We start from the raw sequence: 18,486 nt of genomic DNA, 5'->3' as shown, positions 1-18,486 counted from the left end.
AAAAAAATGATTAAATAAATGAAATCTCCAAGTAGAATAGTTTGGGAAACAAAAAAGAACCACACAAACCACACACAGTTAATTTTGCTTTGAATTCAAAACATCAGTGCCATTTGTTAAAGCTTTAGGAACCCAAGGTTAGTATTTTAAAAGCACTTTAGACACAGTGAATCTAAATGTACTATTTACTTGAATGCTGAGGGTTGGCCTCGACTTCTTCCAAAGGGCAGGGGGCGCTGGCGGGCCTCACAGGTCGGAACATGTAGCTGTCATCGGGCAGCGAGTGCATCCTGAGCACTGACATGGTCTCGGCGCTCAGCAGTTTCTCACCTACGCACTGGTCTTTGTCCTCCTGCAGGGGGAGACAGACACCACTTGTTTTTGGGCTTCACTCCAGCAGATATGTTCCTCACTGCTCCACCGTGATCACATGGTTTGGCTGCCTTTTATTAAACATGCAACACATGATGGTTATCATTCATATTCATGGGTGGTTAGGGCTAGAGGATTAGAGCTAGGGGTTAGGGGATTGAATTTTAGAATTCCATCATTAAGGAGAAGGAATTCTCATTCATTGGCCATACCTATAGGCTGGGGGGAGGTTTGTGGGTTTGGGCTATAGGGGGTTGGGGATAAGCCATTTGGGTTACGACTCGGAGGTTATGGTTAGTGGGTTAGGGTACCATTGAGCACTCGCTGGAACCAGGACTCTGATGGGCATCCTTCTCCCTTTCCATCTCCAGTGCGATTTCGGCGTCCATCTCTGCGTCTTCTTTCGCCTCCTGTAAAAGCATAACTTCAATTTTAAAGCTCTTCTAGGTTATCGTCAAGTCTCTTGTTGGCTTTTCGCAACACCAGACATTTAAAAAAGCAAATCCTACAAACTACATGTTTGCAGTTCTGCACTTTGTGAAACTTGCCTAACGTGATATTAAATTACTTAATTTCATATAAATTTAAGCCATCAGATACAATATGGCATATTAATTCATGATGGTGTAAGGGGTGGAAATAAATATGTTTTTTACTTCTTCTGATCCTTTATTGAGGTGTTTTTAATGAAAAGATAATGTCTAATAATATGTGAATGTATATCTAAATATATGAAAATAATAACAATAATATTGACTATAAGGTATATTGCATGTGTGTGCATGTATGTAACTTAGGTGCTATTCTAGAGATGTGAATGTACATCCATGTACCCAATAAGGTTTCTTTGTATTTGTTTACTGAAAATATATGAAAAAGCACCTTGTTACTCTCCTCCAGATGCTTCATCAAAACAGCCACCACCACATTCACGAGGACAAACTGAGCGATGAGCACGAAGGTGACGAAATAAAACGGAGAGACCCATGCCAGGTAGGCGAAACAGTTGCGGTCGTCTGGCTGACACTCTCTTAATGTATCCTTTAAAAACCAAAACACAGGCTTAGAGAGGAAATGGTCAATGAGGAACAGACTTTAATGTACTGGATCATCTAATAATTGCTATTAGAGGTCACTTTTCTTCTGGGCTTGGGGATTAACACATTTGCCATTAATGGCAGAGAGTGCGCATGCATGTGTGTGCATGTCTTAGTGTGTCCATACTTTCATAATCCCGCTCCAGTTGTCCCCGGTGGACACTCGGAATAGCGTGAGGAAGGCCATCCCAAAATTCTCAAAGGTTGCGTGACGACTGAGACCTTCACAGGGGTTGATGTCTGTGCACTCTACTCAAAACACAGATGCATTCATTGGTAAACTGAGGAACAGTGTTCATTTAGACTTGTAAAGGTTTTTATGGCAAAACAATAAATTGGAAACCGTAAAAAAAAGTTCCTATTTATTGATGCATACTTTAATCATGCAAAGAACAATGTAACTAAAACTCAAAAATTAAGAAGAAAAAAAATGAATTTAACTTTTTTTTGTTAGCCTAATTTCTGCTAAGCCTTAGCTTTCTGATGCAAGCACTTGTAGAAAACTCAGGTGTCTAGAGCTGGGTGATATGGCCAAAAAAGAAAATCTCTGATTTTTTCATTAAGAATTGAATTTCTGATTTTTTTCTATTTTTTCCTCTCTCTGCTTTTACTTTCTTTAACAAAACTATTTTATCTGTGGAACCTGGCTCTAACACAAAGTTCAACTAAACACAAGCTGTTCCAATGTTTGCAGGACAATGCAGCAGATGTTTTGTGAGCTCCAGCTAGCTTGAGCATCTCATAAAGAGAAATACATACTGAGTGTGGTTTGATGCTCCAAGTTTAAAGTCTCAATTCCAGTGACCAAAATCTATTTTTTGACTCACAAACCAAGTTGGCAGGTAGATTTAAAAAAAAAACATCTACTAACCAAATTATTCCATTATTTTACAAAGAAGAACTATCGGTGTTATTTAAAAAAATGATATTACATTAAATGCAAACAGAGAGGAAGTCACAACATAATGGAAATATCAGATAAACACAACTGTTCTTTAATCACAAGGAGACGTGTGGAATCTAAAGACCAGTTGTTGCTTTCTGTTCCATTTGGCCGCACAGAGCTGGAGAAAAAAGCCTTTGTCCACTCTGCTCGTTTTACTTGGAATATGCTGCAGAAAGACTGGAAACTAACTTAACTGGTATCTTTAAATGTTTTTAAGAACAAGCTCAAAGCATCAGAGACTGAAACAATAATGTGCAACTTCTTTTTATGATGTAAGTGGTTTTAATGATGTTTGTTTTTATGTATTTTTTTATTGGAATGTGCTGCCTCTTGGCCAGGACTCCCTTGGAAAAGAGGTTTTTAATCTTAACGGGACTTTCCTGGTTAAAGAAAGGTTAAATAAAATAAAAATAAAATTAAATTCTAAGAAACTCCTGCATTGGTTTCTATTCAATCCTTGCTCTCTGCTTTTGCTGTTTTCATGCTGTCTATGAAATAAGTTCTAAGTTCTTTCGGTTTTCCTGCTGAAAAAAAAACGCTCCCATGAAAGAGGGGTTTCTGTCAGTCACCTGTAGTCTGAACCAACTGTAAAGTCAAATTAAACCTTGATGAGAAAACAAGGACAGATTTACTAAACGGGAAGCAGACTGACAGAATCCAGTTGATTAATTTTACATAAAATCATAACCTAAACTAGCCTAAAAACATGATCATGTTTTGGATTCTTGACATTGACAGTAAAGATGCTACGCTCTATCGAGGAGGGCTTTTTTGTTTTTTTTAGTTCAACCTCAGCCACTCAGTGCAGAGCTTAAGTCTGTTGTGGTTGAATGAATAAACGAGAGTCAGGTGTGTGGCATCCAGAAAGTGTGCGCTGGGGTTGCTGGGAGATGTAGTGTGGTTTGAAGATGGAGATGGTTCCCGCTGGTGACCAGAGGGGGAGACACAACTCTAAATTTTGACAACAACAAATTTCGCCCAGCCCAAGTGTGTAGATGTGTAATATTAACCTCAGTACACTTTAAAAGAAGAGGCCCATATCATTACCCCACTATCACCATTCTTGACAGTGTGTCTAACATGCAGGGCCTGACATGCTGCTTATGGTGAGCTACAAAATTGATATATTATCTATTTTTACACAAAATTTTAAAAAGTTGTGTGCTTTCAGATCCTGCAGATCTCACACATATCAATCCAACACTTTTTATGCACTTTTGAAACAGTTGTTTACAAAAAAGAAACAAAAAATCAGATTAAAGAAATAGAAAATTAGAAGAATTGTCCTTTACCTATAACTTGAATGCTACTAAAACCTGAATGTCCTTTACCTCAAATATTTTTATTTATTTATATGTTTGCCGGTTTTTTGTTCACCGAAAAGGATTTTATTTTTAAACTATATTGCACAATGTAAAACCATATTACAGTTTGATTATTTTTATAATGTGTGCCCTGAATAAGGAGTCATGTATTGAAAAACATCTCTGCAACATAAGGTACAAAGAAAAACAATAAAACAAACATTACAGAACACTAAAGGAAGACAAATGAAGACATGCAGAGGATTGTTCTATAAGGGTTAAGCAGCAGAGAATCTGACAGCGAGTCGTGACTACAGCAGTAACGAGTGGCTGATAAACTCCTTCCTGCTAAAAACAAACAAGCAGACCACTGTGAAAGTGGAGAAACAGAATTGCTACTGACTCAGTTTGCCAAAGAGCTCCACTCCCAAAGCCGCGTAGATGAAGAAGAGCAGCATGAAGAGGAGCCCGAGATTTCCCACCTGGAAACAAAAAGAGGCTATGTTTAATTCCATCCTGTCCAGCTAACACTGCATTGAATGTTTGTATGTGTTTTACCTATTAAATGTTTCAACAAAGAGATGGGATTTCATTTAATATTTTACCACTTATAAGAACAGAAGCAGAATGCATGAATCACGATGTGTTTTCCTGCAGGTGAGCTCATTACAGCTCGACGTGAACAATATATGAAACACATGCTAAAAACGGAGCTGAAAACAAATCTATGGCTGACAAGGTTCAACACAAATATCTAAAACAGATTGTTACCATTCTTTAGCAGTTGTATTTTTCCTTTTTTATTGCATATTTAACATTTGTTTTAGTGCTATTTCTTTGGTTTTAACTCAAATAATACATAAAAACAACAAAAAAACAGGGTGTGTGCTGTTTTTGTTTTTTTTGTAATTAGTACATTAATGCTTTAGACATTAGACTTTTCAATCATAACTGGTGCACACAATAAATAAATATTGTTTCTCATACAGTTATTCATTTACTCAAATTGGTCAAATAGGTTTATGTTGCCAATGTGTCTCCCTATTACACATGTGGTGGAACAAACAATTATGTCAGACACACTTAAAATTCAAAATGGCATTATAAGTTATCAGGAAAAAATACTTTAGTTTATAAGAAGAAACGTGAAATGAAAATATAGAGCCCTAGCTCGACGCTACGTAGCTATGTAGTTTGTCCAAGCGGTGTTACCGTAGTGTGACATCATCATTAGTCGAAGGACCCCGAACAGTTATTGCAGGCCGAATACTTTTGGTACCAACACCCTAACTCCCAACCTCGTTTGCAAAACTTAATAAAACACAATGATACCGCTAAAACGAACGTTACTGTGACTACACTGACTCACACAGACTCACAACCTTGTTAGTAACACATACAAAAAAAGTTTGACATCACTACATGTTAGTCAGGTTTATTCACAATAACAAGCAACACTGTTTGCAGCCCGTAAAAACAAATAAAAACAAAAAAGGACATTTTGACAGAGCGCCGTGTACCTCTCAAAAATCGCTTTAACAGCAGTAAACACAACCAGATGAATCCATAGATAAAGCACTCTGGAATATAAGGCGCACTGTGTTTTTTGAAAAAAAACTAAGCCTTTTAAAAGCCATTTGTGTAGAAAACCCAGAACTATTACGAACATTATTCTTTTGGTTTATTTCTAAAGACACAGAGGATGCAGTCAGGGCACAGCTTTTGCAGAGTATTACTTCCCACTGGCCATTTAAATTCTAATTTAAATTCTAATTCTAATTTAAATTCTAATTCTAGCCACCGTTCTTTGATAAACCCCCCTCCCTCAAAACAGCACACACACCTTTTTTTTTTGTTCAATTTGTATGTATTATTCAAGTTCTTGAAACAAACAATCAACCAAAAAAACCAAAGAATTAGCATGTAAACAAATGCTAAATGCCTTGGATCCAATTTTTTGCTCGTAAGAGCAGAAGTTTCTTACGAAATAACGGTGTCAGCGTGTAAACTTGCGGACCAATTACTATCTTAAACGTCATCAGACCAACGTACAGCCAATCATATAATGTGACGTCATTGTTAGTTGCAGGACCCCGAAGGACCCCGAACAGTTATTGCAGGCTGAATACTTTTGGTACCTACAGGAATGTTTGAGGGTTAAATGTCAGCTTATAAATACATTTTTATTCTAACTAAATAATTTTCCTTCTTTAAGCTAATTTAGCCTTTATAGGTAACTGTGGCCAACCTTGCAATAAGTGCTCTAATTTAAAAAAATGAAATCTATTTAGCTCGTTTAGCATTTATAATTAGCCCAGAAGTGTTAGCAGTTCGCTCATTCTTTTCAGTGTTCTTTTTAATGCTTTCTAAAGGGCTTTAGCATCTTGTGAGCATATCTGCAGCAGACACAATTCCAACATTCATGATCCATGACTTGGATGGATTAAAAATGCATGGATCTATGAATGCATGGATTCAATCGTGCTCGGCTGGTTTACCTGAGGCAACGCCTGCATCACCGTATCAAGCAGAGCTCTCATTCCTTTTGCCATCTTTAGAAGTTTTAACACTGCAGAAGAAATAGGAAACATTTTGTTAAATTTGCTGAATTTTTTCATAACAACCTGGCAGTGATTAATCAAATAATAACGTTTTGAAGCCTTAGCTGTAAGCTTAAAAATAACTTCTGAAAAAAAAAGTAAAACAAGAACAATAAAATCAATATTTTTTAATGTAAATAAAAATGTCTTGAATTTGAAATTGAACAAAGTTACCTCGTGCTATTCTGAGTACTCTCATAATTCTGATAATGGTGGGATTTATCGGCAGCGCTCCCTTCATGTTTAGCTCCTCCAGGACGATGCCCAAGATGGACAGTGCCACTATTGCTACATCCAGCTGATTCCATCTAAACAAACACACACCATCATTTTATAGCAAACATAAAAAAAAAACATCTTCAGTCTGTTGGAAAACTCTTTTTGAAATTATTTTCAGAAAGATGGGCAGACAAAAGCAGTAAAGACATGAAAAACATCGACAACTTTAAAATCCTTTTCTGGTCGTTTTCAGAGAAACTTTTGTTTGCTTTCAGTCTTTTTGAACATTCTGGTATCAACATTTCTTTGCCTTCAGAAGATTGTCTGAGTGCTGCCCTTTAAGTTATGCTGCTTTAATGGTTTTGTAAATAATTTCTCAGCTTTTGTGCTTACAAAAAAATGCTGAACTCTATAAATTACATTATTCAGACTTTTAACAAATCAGCAGACATTGAGCTCTTTCCCATTTACTAAACTTTTAAAAAAAAATATTGGACTATATTCTCTTCAACAACAGAGAGTTAGCTGCAGTGTTGCCATTCCTTGAATAAGCTCTTCAACATTTTACGCAAATAACAGAATTTCAATCGATTCTGAAGCACAGAAAAGCAGTTTTGTGCCTGTATGCAACACTGGCGCATCTTTGGGTCACTGTTGCAACAGTGTTGCATAATGGCGATACGTTAATTTCGTAAACGCTAGAAGAGTTGTGGTAGTTCGAAGAGTGTGTGTCCCTGTTGCTGGCGACAGGGTTTAATATATGTATTTGTTTTTTTTAATGGAAAATGCAGTATTAAACTTTAAATTAATAAATTCACATTAAAAGGAGAGTTTTATCATTTATTGTAGCGCTGCTAACTTGCCAACTGTTGAGTTAGCTTTGACTTTTTTGACTCTGCTCAACTTCTTTAGCTAATTTTAATGTTAGAGCAATAATGCAAACTTTCAAACTTTGCAATATCCTTTCAGTCAAATCTTTAGTCACATGAACCCATATGGAAGGTTTCCTTGTGCAGATGCTGCAGGTTTTGTAGTAGTCCTGGGGCTTTAGAGGGTCATAAAGAGAGGGAGCCACATCCTAAAGGGAACATGAATGTGTCCTGCAGTTCTCTTGAGGCTTGTAAGACCACCATGTGATCACAGGTGATGCTATCGTACAGTGTCCTCACGATACAATAATTGTATGTGCATGTACAAGCGGTCTTTAATCTGATCAAAGATCGGATTAGAAGGGAACTGTGTACATGGGCCCTGAAAAACATTATCCGATTATAAAAAACATTTACATCCCCCACACATTCCATCAGAATAAATCATTTTGACATGTGCAGAACTATCTAAACACCTGAAATGGAAGATGTAGCCGACTTCTGTTGTAAACAAATGTGGCTGCTGCTAGCATATAGTGAAAACATTTTCTGAGAATGCTTTTGTTATTATCATTTATTTATTTGTTTTTTTTATAATGACTATTTGCACATAATTTTCTAAATACATGTGGTGAGTGCTGAAGTTTTTTCTTGGCCGCACGGACCCTGACGAAGGGTTAGAGGAAGGTTTAGGCTACAGTTAGGGTTAGGTTAATACATGCGACTAACAACAACATTTAGCCTTGGACACGATTGGTAACACGATTTCACATCACTCTTTGCACGGTTTCACAGGACTGCTTGGAGTGCAGAGCGCAATTCTGCATTTAAAAGACGCCTCCGCAGCTCACACACCGTCCCGAAGCCTCTCCTTTGCTCGGAGACACGGTTATCCGAAGAAAAAACAGAAAAAGCTGCTTCTAGCTGGGGTCTTCCTGTTGTTTTGTGCAGAGTAGAGCTGCTCAAAGAGGCTCTGTGTGCTCTGCTGCTAACTAGCGGTAGGTAGGAGGGTGAAGTGGAAAAGTCTCACACTGAAGGACACTCAGATATAATTAAATAAATATCGTCCTGACAGCATTTTGAATTGATACAAGTATCGCCAAATGAACTATCGCGATATATATATCAGATATATATATCTGATATATATATATATATATCAGATATATATATCTGATATATATATATATATTTTTGATTTGAAATGGTTTATTTCAACCAATCAAATAGAAATAATACACAAAAACAATATAATCATCAGTTATACATTCATACAGTAACTAATCAAACTTATGATAATTAGACATAATTAATAAATATTGCTTGAAAGGGAGTGGAAGGAAGCGAATTTATATAATCCCACCCCGTTATACTATAACCATTTTATTACATGATTTATCAATATCCGGTTCCTAGGTTTTATCAGACAGAATTAACAATCATAAGGTATCAATAAAGCAGATGCCAAAGATGAATTACTTAAGTACTACGTCAAAAATAACTATTTTAGAAATCAACATGGCAAATGCAGCATCTGAAATATATGCAAATTATGTTACTTTTAAAAGTCATTCATATGCTTTAAAACATAATACTATATCAGTAAAATAGACACAACACTGTTTCAGGAATTTTCATAGCAAAATTTCATCAAGTATCAAAAGTTAAAAACATGTGCAAAGTTATGCTACATTAGGAAAGATTTTTGAATCAATTTATCAATTTTAGGAGCTAGTGAAGTAATATCATCAAAAGTCAATCAATTTAACACTTTTCAAAAGTGATTAATCATTTGTTTTACTCTTTTTATATATATTTTTTTGTATTTTTATTTTATTTTTTTATATAATAAAGTAATGCTGTAGGGGAAAAATAAAAAGGGTCCATAAACTGTCGAATTGTCCAAGGTTGGCATTTCTTCTTTTACTGATAACAGCCGATTTTCTTGGTTTAAACAGTTAATACATACAATATATCAGATACATATATCAGAATCGATTTTTTCTAACACCCCCACTGCCCAGAGACTTGGTTCACTCGCGCAGAGCAGCCAGCCGCTGTAGGTCCCAAAAGTATTCAGCCTGCAATAACTGTTCGGGGTCCCTCATGGTCCTGCGAGTAATGATGAAGTCACATTATGTGATTGGCTGTACGTTGGTCTGTTGACGTTTAAGATAGGGATTGGTCCTAAATTTACACGCTAACATTGTTCTTCGTGAGAGCTAATACAGTTCTTTTTGAGAAACGTGGATGATTTGTACATCTAAATTTCTTACTATATATCACAAGGGACTTATTTTTACTCCCCTTTCAGCATATTATCAAAATTGGATTCAAGACATTTAGCATTTGTTTAAGTGCTAATTCTTTGTTTTTTGGTTGGTTGTTTGTTTCAATAACTTAAATAATACATAAAAATTGAATAAAAAATAAGGTGTGTGCTGTTTTTTTTTTTTTTTGTAATTAGTACATTATTAATTTTAATGTTTTAAAATATAAACTTTTCAATCATATCTGGTGCCCACAATAAATAAATCCTGTTTCTCATACAGTCATTCATTTACTCATATTGGAAAAATAAGTTTATATTGTCAATGTGTCTTATATATTTGGTGTAACAAACAATTATGTCAGACACACTTAAAATTAAAAATTTTATTAGTTATGAGGGAAAAGAACTTTAGGTTATAAATATAGCCCCTTAGCAGATCTCGACGCTACGTAGCTATGTAGTTTGTCCAAGTGGTGTTACCGTAGTGTGACGTCATCATTAGTCGCAGGACCCCGAACAGTTATTGCAGGCCGAATACTTTTGGTACCTACACCGGTCCTGCTCCCGCTCCAAAGCCTACTGTTGACTGTATACGATCTACGTCTGACATAAAATGTCAGCACAGTGATGACCCACCATCAGAATAAATTGTTTGTATCCACCACGTTTGGATCAACAACTGGCATAATCCACCCCTCTCAATAGCTGGGATTAGATGGACAAAAGTAATCAGAATAAACACCTGATCAGCATAAAAATGCGTCATGTAAACACTGTTTGGAATACTCAATCAGACTCATTCGGATTAAAATTTCCTTCTGATGGAGATAGGTGGGTTATGCCGATTGTTGGTCCGATCCTGATATAATGGAACTCGCTATTTCTTCTTCTACTATGATTAGATATTTTATCATCCCGACTTTTATTATACTTTTACACCTATCACACATTTTATGAGGAAACCTAGTATGCTTTTTGTCTGTGCTGAAGGAAAACGGTCGTAACTGTTATTTATACCAGGAACGGCTTGTCTCTTAACTTCGTGCTTGTAAGAATGAACACAGAGTCATTTTATGCTATCACTGTCTCACACACGTCGGATAATAAAACCTGCTTGCTGTGAGGGGGGGGACAGAGCAGAAGCGAAGCCCTTTTTCTGCGGACGCCACTGGCTCTCCCTTTTGCAAAAGCTTTGAAAATTCATGCCGACTTGTGTGATTTTTGCTTTTTTTCCATTTGCAAATCTGGTTTTTGATATCCTAACCATCCGAACCTGGGAAGGCCTCACTAAGGCCGCAACAACGGCCAATTCCGGTATTTTAGATAGTTCTGCACATGTCAAAATGATCTACTCCGATTGAAAGTGTGGCGTGTGTGAACGTTTGTTATAATCGGGTAAAGCTTTACAGAACACAGGGCCCATCTACACAGTCCAATTCTAATCTGATCCGATCAAAGATATTCTGTACATGTAACTGCACCTAATCTAAAAGAAATTTGAATCGAAATGAGTCGGGTCAGTGTATTCTGAATGGCGTGTTTACATGAAGCATTTTTATTCTGATCAGGCTTTTATTCCGATTACTTGTGTCCATGTAGACGCAGCTAGTGTAGTCGTTAGTAAGATTACTGTAATGGCTCCTTACCAACCTCGTGGATATGGTGCCGTTTGTGTAGGTGATACCCAAGATAATCGTAGGATGTCAAGATAAACTACACTCTGGTCGATATTCTTGTTTCTAACAGTCACCGTACACTTATCGCTTAAAAAGTCTTTGGGGGGGCTAAAAAATGAAATATCTGTAGGACACACCTGTGCCTCACCTACTTCAACCTTTACTTCTCCTTAAGTGTTTGCTACAACCTGTTGCCAGCAGCATGCACGTAGAAAATGTGCATGAATATTTTGCCTGTATGGGCCTACTAACTTGATATTTTGTGCGTGTTCCATACAGGTTTGCCCATTTTCTACTCGCAGACATCCTTTATCCACCTATAAGGGCAAGTTGTGACTGAGGGTGTAGTCAACAGCTGAAGTGCATTCTTGCAGGACATTTTTTATTTTTTGAATGTCAAAGACAAGTAGGACCAGAGGCCGTTCTCAGCGTTTTAACTGACGGCAGCTCTGATTTTCAAAGGGCTGCTTACTTGTCTTTAAAGAAGCGATGGATGCCAAACGCCACAAGCTTAAGCAGGGCCTCAACGAAGAAGATGAAAGTAAACACGTAGTTGCAGTCCTTCAGAGCCTCCTTTAAATACTGCACACACAGAAATGCAGTCAATATAAAAAAAAGTTTTCCCAGAAACTAGTTTAAAAAATAACAGTTCAATGCTGCATTCACAACAGATGCAATTTCCACGCCTCTCTTTTAACCCACGTCAAATTTACTGCTCGATGCCAAGGTTTTTCTGGACTTCATTCGTTACCACATCATGGAAAACATGAATGATGTTGAGTGAGTAGCTTGGATTAATATTTTTTGGAGAACTCTACAGAGACGCCAGCAAGCACATACAGTAACTGTGTTTGGGTTCCGCAGATCATTCAGAGTCTCTCCCAGTGCAGTGTACGGTACTTCACTTTCGCATCCGGAGCTGTGTCGGGGTTATGGACGTTTTAAACGTTATTTCTGTCTGTCTGTGGCCTAGTTTGAGCATTAACCCGAGAGGGGAAAAATAAAACTGAAGGATCTTTTTATTATTGTCCTAATGAAAATAAGAAAAACATCATAAGCGCATGGGGTTAGAGTGTGCATAGCAAGCTCCGCTGCCCAGGGACGAGTAGCCTGGGTGACGGCACTCGCTAGCTCTGCTTTACCCTGGGCAGTGGAGCTAACTAGCTCGCTATGCTGTCCAACGGGTGGTTGGCTAGGATAGCGGGCTAGATCGCTTCAGCTCCAGGGCTCTGTGACAGGCTGGCGACCTGTCCGGTAATCGGGGCAGTCTCCAACAAACCCGTGCCCTCAGCGGGTTGGGAAAATGGATGGAAGTTTAGGACAAAAATCCCCGCATTGAGCAGCCATATTGGATCTTTTTTCTACCCTTTGATCGAGTCCCTCAAGGCTCAAGGTCCCTAACTGGGCACCAACTTCGTCACGCAGCGCTTGACACCCAAATCATGCCTCAAATCGCATCTGTACGTTGACTTAACATTGAAACACGACGGCCCTGATGAGCGAATCGGGTACGGTGTGAATGCAGCATTACAATGAGGGATAAATAATTAATAAATAGGAAGTGAAGACATAAAGACATCACCTGCTGCTGATTGTAGTGTTCAACACTCATTGTAAGGATATTGATGCCAACAATCAAGGTGATGAAGAGATCCAGGTAGTGGTTGGTGCACAGCCTGTGTATGTACAGGCGCACAGGAGAGTAGTCTGCATAGTATGGCCTCTGCATGGCCCCTGGAGAGCAGAAACGAACAAGAAGCAGACAAGAAGAAATGCTCATGTGAACAATGTTCTGAAATTCTTCTTGTGAAGTAGTGTGCACTAGGATGGAGAGGTGGGGAGAAGCAAGTCACTGCCATCATTGTTCAGACAATTAGATTCCATTTGATTTGTTTCATTCGCCCAGTTTTAGCCCATTTAATGCTCAGTTATGTACCTTGCTCCTGCTCCTCACTCCTGTGCATACTGCTTTCTGTTAACACCGCTAAGGAGAGCAGCAGACTAATGATACATTTTTCTGTTTTCCAAAGCAGTCTTTACCTCCCCCAAGAGACTACGCAACCTGACACGTCACATGTCTGAAACGGAACACGCCAGAGTGCTAGACTGCAGTTTTAGAGACTGAACAGCGGCTTCTTCTACTGAATAGCCTTTTTTAAACAGTTACTGCATTGGACTGATGGAACACCTCCATCAAAAATTTTCCTTAGAACAAACCTTTTGCTTTCTTACACTCATAAAAATGCATAAATCATCATTTATATGAAACTTTGACTCTTTCAAGGGATCGTCAAAAGAAGAAATCTGTGTTTTGAATGCAAAAAAAAAGAACATAAATAAATTAATAAATGAACTAATTTGTTATATTAGCATCTGTCTTTCATAAAGCACAAGAAGTAGCATACTATTCTGTAAAAATTTCAAATAAGTTGATACAATATTGTCAAATTTTAGGGCCCCATGATCAGGTATAGGAGCATCCGCCGAGAGCTTTAGCTTTAAGGCTGGAACTTAAAGCTAGAACCTGTAAAAATTGATACCGTTTTTCTAAATTTGATTTCTTGGTTTATTTTTGAGACATTGACTGTATATGAGAACTGGACTGAGTGACACCTCCCTCTCACGTTCCAAACAGGAAGTACCCGCTGGTTCTAAGAAGCCAGAATCCTATGTAGAATTCTATTGCGAAATAAATGGCTATATTAGTCATAAAAACCATTCTTGCTCTGCTACTGTTTTTTAACATGTCCTTAATAATGTTAATTTTTGTCATGGTATTTTTATTGAAAGTTATTCCATCCAATCGGATGCCTCAATAAAAGTGTGGTCTTGCATTACAACAAGCTCGCAGCTGATTGGTAAGAGTGGTTGCCATAGGAACAATGACTGAAACCAATTCAGACCAATCAGTGCTTACTGATGTTGTCTGGCAACAAAATAGCGATGTCCGTATTGCGATAAAAATGCCGACTAAATTGACTTGTTATAGGTAATTTTCTATGGATGATGTCACACTCACTGGGTCCAGTTCTCATCTATAGTCAATGGCTTGAGATCAAGTTTGCTTTCTGGTTGGGTTCAAATTGTTTTCACAGTTTTGGTGTCCCATCAGCCACTGCAACAATATGTTTAAATCATTTTTGTGAATTACCCTTCACCGTTTTAAAAATGTAAGTTTCACTCTTCCATTGTAAGTCCTGTTTTCTCTTAGTTTGAGGTTCACCACAAATGGACTGAGTAAGATTAAATAAACGTTGTTGTTGTTGTTTTTTTTGCCACATTTGACTTAATCAAGTAAATCTTTAGATTTTAAAATTATACCTAAGTGAGAAAAACTATTGTTAATATTGTTAACTTATGTAATCAAACGGATGAAATAAGTGTGCAGATTCAATTTAATTCAATTTAATTTATATAGCCCAATATTTACAACAATAGTCATCTCAATGGGCTTCATACTGATAATTGTGTATCAAAATGAATTATAAAGAACATAAAGTCACAGAATTCAATAGGTATTGGCTATACTGAACTAAACTGACTAAACTAAACATCCCTGCCCTTAGACCCTCCTAAGGGTCTTAGACCCTCTTAAGGGTCTAAGGGTCTAAGGGTTCTGTTATAAAAAGAATACTTAGTTAAAATCCATCTAAATTCATATTTAGGTGTAATTCATGTATATCTTCTATCTAAAAAAATTCCAAAATAACATTTACATTGGAATAATAATGTAAAGTTATATTTGAAATGTAAAAAAACATCTTAGATAATTGTCACACTGAATACCTTTTCCTTCTGAAAAAGGTATTCTGGGGTAGATTTTGGGGTAGATTTGCCCACCTCAAAATATTTTGAGAATACTGCTACCATCCAAAAAAACCTTTCTGAAATAATTAGAGTTCAGGTTTTATTATTAATTATTGGGATAAAGGACTTTGATTTGATTTTAAGAAGAGCACACATATATACAGGAGAAGCGGTCAAACAGATAAAGACTTAACTCTTTCATGATTTATTGTTTTTGTTAATAATTTTTAAGTTTGAACTTCTCTGAGCGTCCCTTTATGTCAACAGCTGTTCAACCCAAAGCGTTCAAGGCAGCCAAAAAGTCTGCGATGCTTCTGCTATGTTTCTGAGTCTGCCAGTCAAAGCGTGTTTGGGTCCAGGGGCACCTCGGGGGTCTTGCACATGGATTTGGAGGAAGGTGAGGGAACTGGTGTCTCACACATAAAAAAATATATCAAGCAAAATGTATGGAAAAAATGCAAATGTGTCCACTTTACTTTGCATGCAAAAATATCTAGAGGGAGTAGATATTAAAAAAAAAAAAAAATTAAAGTGGACTGGTCAACAAAACTCATCACATTTTAGGAGCTGAATGGATGAGTTTTAGGCAAATCCTGGTCCAGTTTTCCTCGTTTTGGCAGCAGCAGGAACAGCTTAGCTGCTTAGGGAGGAAGCATACAATGGTTTGGTGTTTTTTTTCATTATTGTGCTCTTCCATGCACGTTCAGTAGAGGATTGGGATGAGGCTGCAGTCATGCAGTGACATGCATCAGATTGGCAAAGCCCACACCCTCTGTCAGTGATCAATCAATGTTTGTGTGAGCGAGCCAGTCTAATATACTCCCCCTCTGTTCTGGAGCGTTCATTAAGGCCTGTTTTAATTATTATTATTGTTTTTTTTAAATCATTCTCTTTCTCTTTTGTTCAAGTTCTGAAAGCAGGCAGTGCTCAGAAAAATAGACTACCGACCAGCCCCTCCATTCTCCTTACTCCTGCGCTTTTTATCTATCATTTTCTGCCTCTTGTCCTCCCGCAGACGGGCCTCCTCCTCCTCCTGGTCCTGCCGGCACTTGTGAAAGTTCTCCACCACCACACCCACGAACATGTTCAGGACGAAGAAACTGACGATGAGCAGAAAGGATATGAAGTAGATCAGCATCCAGGGGTTGTGGTTCCTCACGGGCTGGAAAAACAAAAAATAAAAAAAGATTTTCATTCTCTGTTGCTTTTGTTGATGATTTGTGTTGAAATTAGAGGGAAACAAATTAAAGTGTGAGAAACTGGTTTCTGGTGTTTCAAGAGCAGCTACATGCTAGATGTCCCCAACTTTGTATATAATTTCTGAAATTTATTTAAGCCCTTTCAGACAGTTTGTCTTGAAACTTAAGGGAAAACAAAAGTACAGGAAACTCCTCTATCTGTGTTTTCAGGAGCAGCTACATGCTATATATCGTCACCTTTGTATATTTATTCAGAAATTCCTTTAAGTTAACTTTTGTTAACAGTTTTGTCTCAAAATCCGTGCAGCCAACTACAAAATCTAGCCTTGGATGCACTTAAAGTGTGAATGCAGCAAAGTGCGAGCTTTACTTCTAGCGTGAGTTTGTGCACGCTGGACGGTGCAGATCAGGGAGCCTGAACAATGCCCGTGTGCCTCTGGGCCGTTGTGACATCACAACGGCGCCTTAATTCAAACCGAGCATCTTTGGGACAGTTTGATTGACGACGCCTACAGTCACGCCCTCAACTACGAGGCAAATTTCTCATGACCTATTGCTGCTGTGTAGAAACTACAAACTAGAAAATGATACAGAATTTTGATTTTGGCTACAATGGCATCATCATAATTAAAAGACCACTGGAAATGCTTTGAAAGTGGATATATACATGATTGGAGTCGATATATAAGACCGTTATATCTAAGTGATTCACATTTGTGAATTACTTGTTAGCAAGCGATTCACAAGATTAGATTATATGGTTAATAAATAAAATGCAGTTAAAATTACCTGCTGATCCACACCTACTGCATCCAGTCCATCATACATGATGTTTACCCAGCCATCTTTGCACGACAGCACAAACAAAGACATTAGGGCCTGGAGAGAAATGACAAAAGTCCCGTAAACACTCAGAAAGTCTGTACAGATATGATACATGCTGCTAGGATACACATGTTTAAAGAAAGATGACCTCTAAATGCAATATGTGTTCAATAATAGTATGCTAGCAGGATAATCAATACTAATTTACTTAGTTTATTACTGAAAATCTACAATGATAATTGACAGATTCCAGAACACAGCTACATTTCACTGATTCTTTCTGTGTGCCAACTCGCCCATACCTTAAAGAGATTATCAAAGTTGTACTTTCGGTTTGTCCAGCGGTAGTTGGCCTGCAGACAGTCGGACTTATTGGTGACGTTCCTCGTGTCGAACCCTTCACAGATGTAGAACTTTCCTTTGAACAGCTGGGGAGGGAGAAGGTGTTGATCAAAAAGGAGGTTTGGTTAAAAGGCATTCAGTGTGTCAAGCTGCTTCTTTGCTTTTGCTCCACTTTCAGGGAACAAAAGCTCATTGAGAGGAAGTTGGAGTTTGGTTAACTATGAAGTTAAGAAAATGGAATTCAGAGATTTTAATTTCAAGTGAGAAAACAATCCAGTTGAGCTGAGCATGTGAAACCAATCCGGGTGAGTTTACCTGAACCCCCAAGATGCCAAAGACAATGAAGAAGGTGCAGCAGATCAAAACAATGTTCCCGATGGGTCTAAGTGAGGTGATAAGTGTCTCGACGACCAGCTTTAATCCCGGTGCTCGACTGATCACCCTAAAAAGCAAGGTAGGTTGAAACCCAGCGGTAATGAGAAAACGAGCGTTCACAATCAAACCGGGAAGGGGCGTCAACCTCAGAGGGCGGAGCGTGCGTAGAAGACGAAGGACTCGAAGCACTCCCAGGATCTTGTTTTCGCCGACGTAAGCGATGGAGACCAGAACGTCCAACAAAGACACAAACACCAGCAAGCCATCCAGAATGTTCCAGGAGCACTGCAGGTAGCACTGCTTCCCGAAGCAAAAACCGAGCGCTACAACCTGATGGAACCACAGAAAACATGGGATTATCCAACGACGCTCCAGTTGGACGCTGATTGATCTACAAATTATCAAGAGAATTGGACTTTAAGGTGATAGATACCTTTATGGCCATCTCTATGAGGAAGATCACAGTAAAAATATAGTTGGATGCGCTCAGAAACAGACGCTCCTGCAGGAAGAAAACAAAATCCTCATTTTGAAGCCTTTGCTTTTCCATTTTCCACAGTACTCCTTGTTTTTTTGTTTGTTT

The 18,486-nt window shown here is 38.0% G+C and overlaps 1 protein-coding gene across 2 annotated transcripts in view; it reads right to left on the bottom strand.

The window, feature by feature from the left end:
• The window catches only part of LOC101161560 (voltage-dependent T-type calcium channel subunit alpha-1H), a 132,950-nt gene that overhangs the window by 5,549 nt on the left and 108,915 nt on the right, over positions 1 to 18,486 (bottom strand). Inside the window, exons 22-36 of one of the 2 annotated variants that reach the window (XM_011478366.3) lie at positions 18,337 to 18,405; positions 18,049 to 18,233; positions 17,844 to 17,970; positions 17,489 to 17,614; positions 17,151 to 17,240; positions 16,111 to 16,324; positions 12,938 to 13,089; positions 11,828 to 11,937; positions 6,494 to 6,627; positions 6,218 to 6,288; positions 4,123 to 4,201; positions 1,597 to 1,718; positions 1,255 to 1,413; positions 684 to 782; positions 190 to 352 (exon numbers count right to left, since the gene is read on the bottom strand). In XM_011478366.3, the coding sequence (XP_011476668.1) occupies positions 190 to 352; positions 684 to 782; positions 1,255 to 1,413; positions 1,597 to 1,718; positions 4,123 to 4,201; positions 6,218 to 6,288; positions 6,494 to 6,627; positions 11,828 to 11,937; positions 12,938 to 13,089; positions 16,111 to 16,324; positions 17,151 to 17,240; positions 17,489 to 17,614; positions 17,844 to 17,970; positions 18,049 to 18,233; positions 18,337 to 18,405 (1,900 nt within the window). The remainder of the gene's footprint in view (positions 1 to 189; positions 353 to 683; positions 783 to 1,254; positions 1,414 to 1,596; positions 1,719 to 4,122; positions 4,202 to 6,217; positions 6,289 to 6,493; positions 6,628 to 11,827; positions 11,938 to 12,937; positions 13,090 to 16,110; positions 16,325 to 17,150; positions 17,241 to 17,488; positions 17,615 to 17,843; positions 17,971 to 18,048; positions 18,234 to 18,336; positions 18,406 to 18,486) is intronic. The other variant, XM_011478367.3, reaches the window with a different exon arrangement.

This window comes from Oryzias latipes, chromosome 8, assembly GCF_002234675.1.
Source record: "Oryzias latipes chromosome 8, ASM223467v1".
NCBI classification, from domain to species: domain Eukaryota; kingdom Metazoa; phylum Chordata; class Actinopteri; order Beloniformes; family Adrianichthyidae; genus Oryzias; species Oryzias latipes.
The sequence above is the reverse complement of the archived record's forward strand: the minus strand, read 5'-3'. Positions and strand labels throughout refer to the sequence as shown.